The sequence below is a fragment of the Melanostigma gelatinosum genome (assembly GCF_949748355.1).
Source record: "Melanostigma gelatinosum genome assembly, chromosome: 16".
NCBI classification, from domain to species: Eukaryota; Metazoa; Chordata; class Actinopteri; order Perciformes; family Zoarcidae; genus Melanostigma; species Melanostigma gelatinosum.
The window spans coordinates 9417597-9432573 of record NC_136649.1 but is presented as its reverse complement, the minus strand read 5'-3'; the positions used below and the strand labels follow the sequence as shown (position 1 = coordinate 9432573).

The window sequence follows — 14977 nt, the reverse complement described above, 5'->3', positions numbered from 1 at the left end:
ATAGATCAGATGAGAAATCCTAAATATGTGAATATATTAATATTTAAGATACAAAGTGTGGTCGACTATTACAATAGTTGCAAATGATTTATTTAAGAATTTGTCAAAACTGAATTTGTGTGCTTCTAAAATAAACATATTTATTCATACTTTTTTTACAACATGATAATAAATATGCCAGTAGAGTTCAAACTGTATGATAATTCTTGTATTTTGAGAATATTCTATGGTTTCATATTGAGACATTAAAATACCGGCCTTAAACAATAAAACAGGAAGTTGTACACAATGATCATGAAGTAGGCAGTGAAGAGATGTCATGTCAAGGTGTTGACTAAAATGAATAACAAGCTAGACAATTTGCTCAACACTAACATCAACATTAAATGTGGGATTTTTAAAACTAAATCATGTGATTTACTTACCATATTATTCTGCCCTTGCTTTTACAAGTTCAGGATCTATTTTATTGAAATCTGCACCAGGTGCTACTGTCATTTACAGACGTGTGAGCTCATAGTCTGTCGTGTGAATGGATTCAAAAATAAAAATAAATGGTTGGAAGCATATAATGTCACCTTACATGTATTTATTTTAAAACACCTTTCGCCCTGATGCATTGTTATAATTGTATAAACGGTGATATACATGGTTTTCTCTTTTTTCAATACAAATATAAAGAGATGCACATGACAAATTGAAGAAGTAGCTTCTAACTAATTTGTGTGAAATGGCATTTTCCATTTCAATGTCACCTTTTTAATGGTTCAAATCTTTTTAATGTTCTCACTAACAATTTAAAGTCAATCTGTCACAAGTCCCAGCTCTCCCCTTGCTTTAAAAAGCATCCTGTGTCTCAGGACAGTGTGCTTCTTGTCGCACATTTCACTCTGATGCCCATGTTCTTCATCGCAGTATTCCAAGAAAAGCAAACGCTACATACAGTGTTGTTTGCTGCTGTTATTATTGGAGCTCTGGACATTAATGACTTTGACCTCTTTTATCTTCATGTAGTTCCTCTGATGGCCACTAAAGGAATACTGGAAGAATTTAGCAGGGCATTGCTCACATATTATGTGAATAATTTGCTAAGTGTGGATGTTAATATTAGAGGAGACAGCACGGGCTGAATAGGCTACATATCAGCTTAATATTTTGACTTTAAAATGAACATTTTACACAAGATGATTGCTTTAGCTGTGCCATTACATCAACAGCTTATATAAGGAATATGCAGCAGTGTTTTCTAACTTTATCTTGGGGGTAAGTTCACATAGTCCCATTATAATATGTCCCTTTAAAATAACGTAATACAGGCTGTTATGTGAACTTCTATCAAGTTCTTGAACAGAGATTTCTGGTTTAATCCTGTTCGGCTCGTCAAAGTCCCCATGGGAAAGCACACCTTGAACAAGGCATTCAAAATAATGTCCCACTTTTATGATAATCTTTTTATTTTTTTGCTGAAAGTACACTCACTGTCAACAACCGATTAAAGACACATTAAAGCAATTTCTTTTTAAATACAAATAGTCAGGATGTAAAAGTATGCAGTTGATGAACAGTACCTACAGTTAGCAAAATAAAATGAGAAATAATGTAAAGTAAAAACCCTCTTATTTGAATGATATCAATAAAAATTGTTCATATCGTTCAAATGTTTTTTTTATTTTTTGAAAGGCTCAAATATAAATCCACACTATACAAGACAGAGATTCATTTACAAAAAAATATGAATTGAGCAAACAAATAAATATCTATCTTGTAGAGAATATTCAGATGAATTTGTATGTCATACAGTTCTAAAACAAACAGTTCAATGGTGATTGTATGCACACATTAAGAATATGATGTTGAACTAATTTACAATATACCAATAATATATATTTTGATGTGTAATCCCATTGTGTTTTCTTCTGGAGATAGTCTTTTACTGCCACTCCCATGCAGCAGTTGGTTCAGTGTTCATTTTCTGAAAAGAAAACGAGCAGAAATTAACATTTTAATCTTTTCACGCAGCTCAGAAAAAAATGGGCTTCGACTTTATATTCTAAATTGCAGCACGTGGTGAGTGCTCGTATCTGTGAGGATCAATACATTCAGAATTTGAAGTACGGTAGTTTTTGTGATGTGTTCATGTGGATTCATCGAAATAATGGTAGACTGCAGGTGGCCGACTGGATAAAAGCATCCCAAAGTGGGGATAAACATGCACATTTCCATTGTTTAGTTGTGAGGCCATTTAAAAAGTTTCGGTCTCCACATGCAGCACTCAAAGTGCTTTGAAACTTTTGATCAGAAGATGCATCTCTTGACTGTGACATGAAAACAAGCCGAATAAATTAATTCCTGCATGGCATAAATGGACACCAGGAAACACTTGATTTCAGCTATTTGCATGCATTCCAGCTGTTAAACCAAATTTGAAGATTATTATTTTTTCTTTTACCACCCATGGTGGTGTGAAACTTTTTCTACAACACCAAAACTCCAAATTCCTTGCAAAATAGAGGAACTGAACTGAAGAAAATGCAAGCACATTCCTGAAAAAGGCCACTTAGCCTTGTAACCTGCCAAAAAACATCCCTGAACATTATTTTAGAATTGATATAAACCTGCCAAAACACCCTGTTTTCATCAAAAACAACTTCATGCTAAAACTGCTCTTAGCATCATGTAAATTTAGCTTAAAAAAAATGAACAAATGCCAAGATACACAAACTATCAAACAGCTCTAACTTTGATGGAAAAAAAACAGTTCATACATACATCTACAATTCCAGCACTTGAGCACAAGTATGCTTTCTGCAGTGAAGAGAACCAAATTTGTATATATAAATTTCAGGACGTGTCGTCAAACAGGCCTCATCTTATCACAACAATTGGCTGCCAAGGGCAAACAGACGCAGGGAGAGATTGGCAGAGACAAGTTGCCACATGAGTAACTGGGTGACAAAGCCAGAGTGAGCCGTGGTTGAGTCACAACCATACTCTCCAACAGCTTTGTTTACCTGCCCTCACCGCTGCCACAATTAATGCAGCAGAGAAGTGGACCAACCAGGCACTCTTGGAGCCTTGGTTATCTGCATTGATCTGCTGCGTGTGTGTGTTTTTTTTGTTGTAATTGTTGTTTCAAAAGAGAGCAGCTATGCTAAAATGTTGCCACTCAAAACAATGCAGGGGACAGCAGCACTCACAGAACCCTGTGTACCTTAAATTTCAGGAGGCTAAAGCTGTTTCAGACCCGGAAAAGGTTGAATTCTGGCTTTTTTTTACCCCCTCCATATCTCCATCAACAGACTTGCAGATTTTTTTAACTTATGTATTTAGCCATTAATTCATTTATTTGATGCACACACTCTTTAAGACTGAGCATAAGCTGCTGATAGTTTGAACAACATTACAGGATTGAGGTTTATGTGTGATTCACATGTCTCTTTTTATGAATACAATTAAAAACCTGATAAACACAATATTTCATTAGAAAAATGGCTGTACCTCACACATGATTTTAGCTTTAGAAAAAGAAACACTTGTTTTGCATTTGCATTAGCGCGGCATCAGCTTGGTCTAAAACAAAAGAAGAGACTGATAACCTCTCACCTGTGAACGAGTGTCTGCAGTGCACATCATTAATAAAGCAGTGGCTTCCAGTCACACTTGCTGTTAAGTTCAATATATTTCTTTTATACATCTTTGACTTTACTTCCTGCAATCTCACAGAAGAGGGGACAGCTTTTTTTCCAAAGTAAAATAAGATCTTACAAAATCTCTTTTTTTGTGGTTTCGTCTCTTTTACAAAAGACAATAATAAGCTTTCGTGTCAGCAGTTTTTACTACATCCCTGTGTCTTTTTATTTGGTGTTTCATGGCCTTAGATTATTGGCTTGAAAGCTCACTGTTTCTTTCAGGCAACACAGATAATTTAACTTGTTTCTTCCAGTAATTAAACAGGCCCATGTGTTACACAGTAAACCATAGTTTCCAGTGAAAAAACAACAACTATTTTCTAACATGGCAGTCTTCCCTCAACAGCTAGTGCAGTTCCCAGAGTCTGATTATAACCTTTGCTGTATCTTAATCAAGTAAATGAAGTGCACATTATAGTGAACCTTAAAGAACGTCTGCTCTCTAATCCTATTACAAATTTTAATTCTCCACCATTTCCCCCAGCTATCAGATTATGGTCAGCATCCCAATAAAAGCCCACATTCTGTTTTTGGCGCCCTATTAGCATCATTTCGTCCATCAAGCGACATTAATTGTGTATGAATGCAAACTCCCGCAGAAGAATACGGTCTTGAAGAGGCCTGTCGCATACTTTCTCCACTTGGGAGGACCTTTAACCTACTTAGCTGAGGAACCGCACTGTTTCAAGTAGTGCAGCTGAAAGATATGCACCTGCCCGCTTTTTACTCTCACACTGCTCGGTGATTTAAGGGGAGAGAAAGTATTTGATCTAAATGGTACTACACTGACTTGCAGGTGAGGAATTTTCCCAACAAATGTCCTCAACAATTCAGCCACTGGGCCGGCCACAATACAGATGTGTAGTGGCTTCAATCCTACATTTCTGATTCTGATTTGTTTGAAGTTCAAAATTGGAATTGGTTTATTGTATTACATGCGTAATAATGCTCCGGTGGGAAAATACCTTGGAAGAAAACGCCTTACAGAGCCGCAGACATTTTGCGATCAACCTATTCTATCGCTAGTCATTTTCTTATTTGATTTTAATAGACAAGGAATTATGAGAAAATGATCATTACTTTTTATGTTGCCCGACGTTAAATGATGTTATGAAACTTAGAATACTTCACATAGCTTTAAATTATTTTCTGATTGAGTATATTTATGTTTCTCCTCAATTTTGGAGGTAAAATTGCAGTTATAAATGAAGCAATCATGTGCGTAATCACACTCTTTCGAAGCACAACATACTTTCTAAGTCTATCTCTTTCTTAGGATCAATAGACGCAATAATTAAGTGGCTGATGTACCGATAACACATCCGATAATAAATCACTAGACATCTAGTAGATGCACTGAGGGGCACAAGACAAAGACGGAATATATGTTCTGTTCACAGGTCGTGCGTAAATTACGCACGCAAGTTTAACTGGATTTTGGTTTTATGGTAGCATTGCACTGGCATCTATCGTCTAATCATAATTCACGATTCAATCACCAAGAAATATCTGAATATAAATATGGAAACCTCTTACCGTTTTTGTTATTTCTTTAAATCGCATTAGAGAACAAGTTAAAAGTTAAGTTGGAGATTTAACGCCTGCAAGACGAAATAAATCCCCATGTTTTCTGCACTTTGCACTCGGCCGGTGTGTGGTTGAGGTTGCAGGTCACGACCCTGGCCCTTAAGCCATCTCTCCACATCTCTCAGGGTATTGAACCAACAACGACGAGATGGAGAAAAGCACTTCAGCAACCAGGCGCTTTGGTCCATCTGCTGTGCTGAGCTGAGCTGAGGGGGTGATGATATCGGAAAAAAAGATTGTCTCTATAATATAAACTACATAAATGGGTTATTATTTGGTTCTGGTCAACAACACTTAAATGGCCAGAAGAACGCTTGCACATTATATACTTTGAAATTGGGTAAAATATCCCCAGTCAGCACTGTTTATTTTTGATAGGGCGATTTTGCACCAATAAGTATTCTCATTAATGCTCACAATACCAGATGATATCGTCACAGGTGGCAAGCAATTCTTGGCACACGGGACACTTGGTTGTCATTATTTTTATTACATTATTGTATTAGTTTGCATGTAAGCAATTAAGTCACGATAAAAGATTGTGAAATATTTTGAGGGAAATTACAGAAAATGTTTGACAGTTAAGTTTCAAATCATTTCAAAAGCGTGTATTTGCAGGTCAAAGCAAGACAGTTAAAACGCAAAGTAACACACAGCCCTGTGCGTAATTCTGGGAATTAAATATGTTTCCTCATCATGCAGCAACCAGGGACTCTACTTATTCTCCTTGGGGCGGCAAGGGTCAGTGTAGGCTAATTCATATGAATATATTGTATTTGTCAGCATGTATCACACTCCGTTGTATCATGCACAAACAGCAACAAGCTCTATCCAATAACTATTAACATAAACGGGTGTAACAAATAAAATAAAAGTTTGGCATTTTAATTAACATTGAATTGTTGAATTGTTTTCTTTTTAAAATGTGTCCCGATTTATTGACAAACCTTTGCTGGGCCTTCTTCTCGGCTCCTTGGCGCGTCCGTGTTTCCCGCTCTCGATGCCTTGGTCACGTCATATTCACTGGATATAAAAAGTTTACTTATACAACTATATAAATGTGGACCAAAGCCCTCAAAATGGTTGCATGCAGCCAACCAGCTCCGGATTTTTATGGGATCGTAATGTGGAGGGTCTGTGGACCAGGGTCCTGCTCTCTGACTCAGTAATCCACAAGGTTGAGAGGTTTGCCTCATTTACATAATGTTAGAGGTCTGGGCCGAGGCCTACCTTTCTTTACGCCATGAAAAGACACCATGCTGCAGCAGATAGAAGAGTGGAAACGGCGCAGAGAAGTCTGGACAAGTACAGGAATATTTGCAGGTAAATATTTCTTTGATTTAAGTAAGAAGTTGTTTTAATTATTATTGATACTCTGATCGAAATATTACCTTTTTTTTAGTGAGAGCATTTGGGTTACACCTGTTTGCACCTCTTTGGTCAAACACATTTTCAGTTTTAGGCTGTTTTTTTCCCCCCACGGTATTTTCTGTCAACTCCAGCTGACTTTGGAATACGCATGCACTGTTTGCTTTACCTCAACAACAATAAAGTCCAACCACTTCACATTAAATCCTCTGCGGAATCCAGGCGTCTGTCGACAGAAAAAAAGGAGAAGACATTCGAAGACCGAAATTATGATTTATTACAATCCAGCTGTCAATTTAACCGGAGATTGGTGTTCTCGATACATCGCTTTAATTAATGGCTGACCATGTCACGTCTTCAATTGCTCAATTAGGGTCGGCAGCTACTTGCCTCCGTGCCATGCTAAATTACATTAGTGGCTTCATGGAGACGAGTGCTTCCTTCCTCCAATAAAGGAAGATGGGAACACATTCCTCATGTAGTAAAATAAGCCGAACACAGAACACCTGCTCCTGCTGTTGTCTGCTTTTAGGGATGAAAAACATATTATCAGTGTTATGATTTTAGACGTTTATGGGCAGCATGAACTAGCTATCCCTCTCAATTATTGGATGGTTATGTGCCATGCGTTCTAGATCCATAAAGGGCACATGTTAGGCTGTAATGGGAAGCTACATTAACTGGTGTTCATTATTGCAGTTTGTAGCTCTTTTCTCTTTTGACCCCCCCCCCCCCCCCCCCCCCTGTTGTGTGCCTCTTCCTCTGATTCTTCCCCTGGCGCCAGTCAGTTTGCTCAGAGATTACAATGTCAGGTCAAGACATGCAAAGTGTTATTAGTGCATAGTGACCAGACTTGAGGGTTTGATGCTGACAACATTGTCTCCCAATTGCATTAAGTAGGATGAATAATATTGGTTTTTTTTAAGAAATAAATATAATTGTGACTTCTCCTAATTCATTTCCACGAACAAGTTGAATTAGTGTCAGAAAAAAACGGTATCAGTTTTGGCAAATATAATCCATAAATCCTGTATATTATATCCTTTGCCTGATTAGGAATGTTGATATACTCACAGGTTGGATCCCTATTGCAGCATCCTTTCAGCATTTTGTCATTTTGAGCTAATTTGGACTTGCCCCTTTCTTTCTGGCGGAGCAAAATGATGCTTAAGAAGCATAAATGAGCCGGTACAACTTCATTGTGCCTCTTTGATGATACTCTGTGGCCCTTATGTCTGTTCAAAGTGCTCTCAAAGTTTCTAGAAAGAGTGGAATTCCCTTCTGACGCAAAATAGTCATATGTGGTCAGATCAGCTGATGTGCAGAACATAATGGTTTATTCTCACCTGTTTATAGCTGTCAGAAAGGAGAGAATCATAAATATGTGGCGTAGTTTCATTCACGTTTACAACTTAATATAAGGCAAAGTGTATTTGCATGAATTATTTCCCTAAAATGTCAATGACTATTGCTTGATGGTTTAGGAGGTTTGCTCCGCCCCCTGTGTTTGTCGTAAACCTGGCTACTGGCTCCAATAAACCCGGGCTAAGAGCGCCCTGGGCTCGCCTCCTTCTCCAAGGCGATCAATAGGATCTCAGGCGCTCTACAAGCACTCTCTTACGTAGACATCCAGTAAGGAGAGAGCCGATCCAACAACACGGTTGATCTGCTCAAACACAAAAAATCCACCTGCTTTCTGAATCATGTCGTTGAGCCCAAAGCACACTACGCCTTTTTCAGTGACAGATATTTTGAGTCCAATCGAGGAGACCTACAAGAAGTTTAGTGCCATGGACGGCGCAGGGAACCTAACCTCTCCACTGGGAGCCTACCGACAGCCTCAGGTGCAAACCGGCATGCAGCAGCACTCCATGGGCCATAACGCCACCGTGGCCACCACTTACCACATGCCGCACACCGTCTCCCAGTTCTCCCACAGCGCGATGGGGGGATACTGCAATGGAAGCATTGGCAACATGGGAGACCTCCCGTCGTACCAGGAAAGCATGCGGAATAGTGCAGCAGCAACAGGGTGGTACAGCACCAACCCTGATCCAAGATACTCCACAAGTAAGTTCTTTACTCCATTTACACACATTTTTCGTTCGTTAATAAAATAAATAAAATAAATACAATTTGGAATTATGGAGGAAAGCGCACAGTTAATATGTATCGCTTCCTAATATTATTTAATTTATGTTTGGAGGCTAACGATAACAAGTTAATGCAAATGATGCCCACTATTTTATGGTGTCTTTAATTTAAAATGGATATTACTGGCGGTTAAACTGAAAAGGAGATCATTATTTCATATCTGCTTCTACTTCTTTACTTTTGGTATGGACAAATATTTCAAAGCAATATCTGGATAGATTTATTATTATCATTATTATTATTATTAGTAGTAGTAGTAGTAGTATTATCAAGTGTGTTTTCAAGCTAATGATTTCCACTTACATAATTATCAGCCATTAATCAATAAAGACTACTTCAGGCGAAACAGTGTTCTCCTCTTCTGTTTATTGAACGCACATATATGTATGTATATTTTTAAGTTTCTAGATACATGGGACCTTCCACAGGTATGAACATGACCGGCATGGGGGGTCTCTCGGGAATGGCAGACGCCAACAAATCCATGCCAGTTCTCCACTCTGCGCCCAGGAGGAAACGGCGCGTCCTGTTTTCGCAGGCTCAGGTCTACGAGCTGGAGAGGAGGTTTAAGCAGCAGAAATACCTGTCGGCGCCTGAGAGGGAGCACCTGGCCAGCATGATCCACCTGACGCCGACCCAGGTGAAGATCTGGTTTCAGAACCACCGGTACAAGATGAAGCGCCAGGCCAAGGACAAGGCAACGCAGCAGCTGCAGCAGCAGCAACAGGACGGTAACCTGTGCCAACAGCAGGCGCAGTCCCCGAGGCGCGTAGCCGTGCCAGTTCTGGTGAAGGACGGTAAACCGTGCCAGAACGGCTCCAACACGCCAACGCCGAACAAGCAACAGGTACAACAGAACCAGCAACAAAGCCAGCAACAGAACGGGGCCGGGGTTGTGCTCGCGTCCCCGACCGGCAGCCTCGGCCAGCATCAAAGCCAGCAGCAGGTGAACGCTTTGGAGATGGAGGAGATGTCGCCCAGCCCCCCCTTACTGCACAGCCAGCTCAACATGGCCCAGATAGACACATCTGCTGTAGATTACACCAGTAACATGGTCAGCTCAAACCTCCTCTACGGCAGAACGTGGTAGGATTTAAAACAGTACTGTCACTTTCCACTTTTTCTATGTGAACCTGCGGATGAGCCCATGCAAGAACAAATACATATATATATATATATATATATATATATATATATATATATATATATATATATATATATATATGTATATATATATACACACACACACATACACACACGCACATATGAATAACATATGAAGGCGGAAAACGTGGGCCCTTTGGTTTGGAGAGGACAAGGCGCACAGAGGCGCACCAGCTGATCAGGGCACATTTTCTTGACATCTCTGAGAGGGGAGTCTATTTTTGAACATTACAGAAATGGCTGCCCTTGAAAGCAATTATGTCGTTTCTGGACCTTTTGTAATCCATGTTTTGGACCTTCCTCATGATGTTTTAAACGTAGTCTATGTTGTTGAAACAAAAAGGAATGCTGCTTCACTTGAGTTCGGACCGGGGGTGGGATCAGGTTTGAAGTACACTAAGCCACCACTCCTTATTTACGGGGATAACCTGATATTTTTATCATATCAATATTGTAAACTAATGTATTCCTTTAGAATTATTAAATAAAGTAGGGAATTGTATATCTGGCTAACACACAAGAATGCGTTTAACTGTATAATAATCGTTATTGCGTCCACTTCTATGTTTTCTTTATTCTTTTGTAAGTTAAAAAGGAACAAATGCGTGATGGCTGCTGTATATGTTTCAAAACCAAGTGAACGTTAACAATAAATAACTTGAAGTGTGAGAGCTATTCCTGAAGAAGTAATTTTTTAAAAAGGGATCTGTTTTAGAGTGCAATTTCATTCTGTTGTGATTGAGACCAAATTGAGCAGGAAAGCAAGGTCGATGAGGGCGCCAGCATTGTTCAGGTGACATTTTGGAGGGCTGCCTTTCATGGAGGATGTCTGCAGGAGTCTCAGACTGGGAAAATCACCCTTTTAAAAATCCCTAACGCTTTCCAGCAGGTTTAATGGTGACATCAATTTATGCATTGATACAATAAAATAATTATTTTCTTATCAAACATATTAATCTTACTATGTTGAATAGGCCCAGACTTTAGTTTTTGCCGCAATGTAATTGTTCAATTGTATTGTGAATGCGAGCATTCATAAAATACACAATGACTACCAATTATTGTAAGAAGGAATATTATCTAAAGGAATGGAGTACATGCCTCGCATTATTATGGTGCTGCATTGAAGTTAATTCGATTATTATTATTGTTGTTGTTGTTGTTGTTATTCTTATGCACAGGCCTGTCATTACATTTTCAAAATAAAATAAAGATTTCCCTCCCATCAGTTACAAATGTCAAATACAAAATAAGAAAAATATGCTTCTTAATTTAACTTTTAAAATTTTAAATAATTTAAGACAATACATCAACATTTTCTGCTTCTTCACTGAAACTGAGAGCTGGATGGGAGTCCGCTCCCTTTGATCATTTGGTCTTTTCTTTTTTTATGGAGTATATTGATAATAAGGATTAACGCACTTTTGGGGATACCTCGAGAATATTCTACTGTTATCTAAATACATAGCAATATGTCAAGTTCTTTAAAAAAAATGTATCACTTTGATCTCTTCTATTTTAAATCTAAATGTTGTTATAATTTCACTGTTTGACAAAATATATCACAAACATTTACAAAATATCAAGACTTTTCAGAGAATGCAAGTGTATGTATTTACAGTTATTTTGATTTTAAATAATAACAAATATCCCCATCGTTTTCCGATGCATTCACTTCAAGCAAATGTTCAAAATACTCAGCAGCTTTGCCACGGTGTCTTTTTCATTCACACACTCTCATTCACTGTATGCACACACACACACACACACACTCACGAAAACACAAAAAAAACACACGCACTTACATTAGCGTCATTCTGATCAATCTCTTTTGAAGATGATGAATGATTTGTGCAAACAAACTCCAAAGTGTTTTAGGTCATCACTTAGCATCAGTGTCGGCTCCCCTTTGCTTCTGTCCTCCAAAACCTTCTTCTTTTTTTTACACCAGCAGTGGCTGATAATATCATCTAACATTTCATTTCCTGTGGTCATTTAAACACGTTTGGAAATTACTTCTCAATCCCCTTGCTGATGACACCCTGTGGTGGTGATGATGATGATGATGATGATGGCTATCAGTGTGTCTCAATAGGGACCTTGGAGAGCCCCCATTTCCAACCCCTTCACATACCTGGCAGCTGTATGTATATGTGCTATCATCCCTACACTCGAAGGAAGCCTCAGAGCCAATATGCACCTGACATTCGGATTGAGAAGGGAGTTTGATAGGAGCATTAACAAGAGAAATGCATTCCACAATATACACTTTGATGCTGCAAGGTGTTCCTGATAGATTCTGTCCTTAAATTGAGGGCATGAATGAGCTGTCAACAAAGATGTTCGATGGTGTGCCTCATGAAATGAAAGTGGAGGTGAAGCCATTCTTTTCTCTTTTCAATAGCCATAGTTATGGCGCACTAATAGGCTATGCTTGGTAATCACTGTCTTTTGTGCCTGTTGCTTCTCTTGCTTTATTGGGGTGTACCTCTCTTTGTAAGGATATATGAGACAGACTGGGCACTGTAATTGGTGCTGGCATCATCATCATCTCTCTCTGGAAAGTTTTTGGAGGCTGCAGCCGCCACTGTGTGTTGCTCCCATGTTGCTGCAGAACGTCCACACCCACACGCGTGTGCACGTGCATACATACAAATAGACGCCCAGGTCAACATATTCTCACACACAATGCCCCAAATGAGTTGCATGCACACACTCACATTCACGTACACGAATAAAGCAAATCGAACATGCATTATATAAAAATTGTCTCTCACACAAAAAGCAGATATTTCCATCAGAGCTGGAATAATGGCCATTTGTAGGATTATCTATCTCACTGATGTAAAGATTTGTTTCGACTATTCTTCTCAGGTAATTGCAGGTTGCACTGCAAAATGTGAACTGAGAAGAAAGCCATGCTTCAATCTCTGCATCCCCCCCCAACTCCCTTCCTCCCCATTATTCTACTTAATATGTCAGAAGGTCTGATCGCAGAGAAACCTTTTCAAGTCCTATTGATGTGTTCCTCAATTGACCATGGCGACCTAGCAACCTAGAGAGCACTAATTGGCAAGGACTTAACATTATTGGCTGCATAGTTTACACAGAAATAGGGCAAACATATAACCCTCATCATATACACAGTTCACTGTTTTTTTTGCCGGTACAACAGGATGGGGGAATTGCTTTGTGTTGTTGGTCTTCACTAAAGAAGTAATTAAAAGAGAAAGCTAAAAGCAGAGTCTGGGTTGTGGAGTGGAATATAGTGGATGAGTAAGATTTTTCCTGAAGACGCAGGTAAAAGGCAGACAAATGTTGCTCCACTACACAGAGAGGATTCCATGGTGTTTACTGTGTATTTTATGATAACATATGATATACATAGCCCTCCCGGATGGATATTAAGTCAGTAGTGCAAAGTTTACTCCGACGCATTCCACCACCTCCTCTCTCCTTCCTCCCCCAGAAATAGTCCCCAAACTTGCCCCATGACAAATGATTAGGAGAGGCGAGGTCTGCTTTTCATTTCACTTTGCGAATGAATGCATTGAATTGGTAAGTTCTGAGAGACGCACAGCGAGATTTTAATTAGTGTATTGCCCTCGCATTCTGCCAAGGAGAGACAATCTTTCTCTTTTCTATGACACACCTGTGCATGCTAGATTTGCTGGGTTTCCAAAGAATGAGTCACTGCAAGTCTGCAAGTCTTTGCCCCAGAAAGCAGAAAGTTCTCCAATTTCAGTCATTTCCAAATGGAAAAAATAGGCTGCAAATAATCATCTTCCTACAGAGTGGGAAAAAAAACATTTCAAGAAGGCCATAGGACTCCGAAAGCAATTCTCACTCTAATAGATTTCCATGAAATTAAATACATGAAACCACATTTCTTTCACCGTTGCCTTTGGTTTGACGATACTGTAACATTAACTCAAATGCATATGTGCACACACACATGTGCGCACACACACACACAAGTATACCAGGATTTGCACTGGCTAATTCCATTGCTTACTATGAATATAATTTTAGCAATACGAGGCATTGCAATGTCAAAGAAACCTTTTGAGGACTATTCACAAATGTCTGGGGGAGTGAGGGGGTTGGAGGACCAGGTTAGGAGTGTGTGTGTGTGTGGGGGGGGGGGGGGGGGCAGCATCCCTTATTAGAGAACCATGTCACATTCTCTCCTGCGCCGGTCGGACTCGCTGCACTGCCAGTAATCCCCCCTCCAAGTCCCCCTATGCATGTTATTCAATTCGCTCATAAGTAGTTAGAGAAACTGTTTTCAGTTGCCACTAATAACTACTGACCTCCAGCGACACAGGCCAACAATGGGTTTGTCAGGCCTGAAACGCACAACCAAAGAAGCTGATTAGGAACTCAAGAGGTTTGAAGCAAGAATCAATGGCTGCTCTGTCCTGCCACGGTGCTTCCAGCATGGCACTGGTGATTGTGGGACCTCCATTAGTTATGCCTCATTAAGTCCCACAAACTCCTTTAAGAAAATGAGTTTAGCCAATTCTAAAATCTATTACGGCCGCGGAGCCCCCACTGAGGTGCCACTGTGTTTGGACTCCAAGACAGCAGGCTAGAGAAAGACCTGCTTAGAGACGTGTGGGAGCCTGTCACACATTGCACTCCATCCCTATGTGTACTCTTTCTTTTCTTTAACATTTTAACCCTTCCCGTCTTCTATTATTGACAAAACATGCAAGAAATGCATCAGCAGACACAATGACACACAATGCATCAGAGCCTCACAAAATGTGTTAGTTTAAGTTGGTTGCTTTGTCATTGTACACCTGAACTGTAATGATCCACGGCCGCTGTGAGGGAAGCATTGCAAGCTCAAACTTTACAGTGACACCATGGTGACACACTATCACATTTGTTGTATTTGCTGCCATGTCAGGAATTCAGGAATTCCCCCAAAATGTATGCTTTTCATTCAAAATATCTGGCACATTTCTGTCACACTAAAAATATTTTGTAAAATGTGTCATTATAAATCA

The 14977-nt window shown here is 39.4% G+C and overlaps 1 protein-coding gene across 1 annotated transcript; it reads left to right on the top strand.

Moving 5' to 3' along the window:
* Window positions 1-8347: 8347 nt before the first annotated feature.
* nkx2.4a (NK2 homeobox 4a) lies at window positions 8348-9888 on the top strand (the record flags this gene model as incomplete). Its single annotated transcript, XM_079286687.1, has 2 exons — window positions 8348-8714; window positions 9227-9888. The coding sequence occupies 2 exons, from the start codon at window positions 8348-8350 to the stop codon at window positions 9886-9888; spliced, it is 1029 nt and encodes a 342-aa protein (XP_079142813.1).
* Window positions 9889-14977: the final 5089 nt, after the last annotated feature.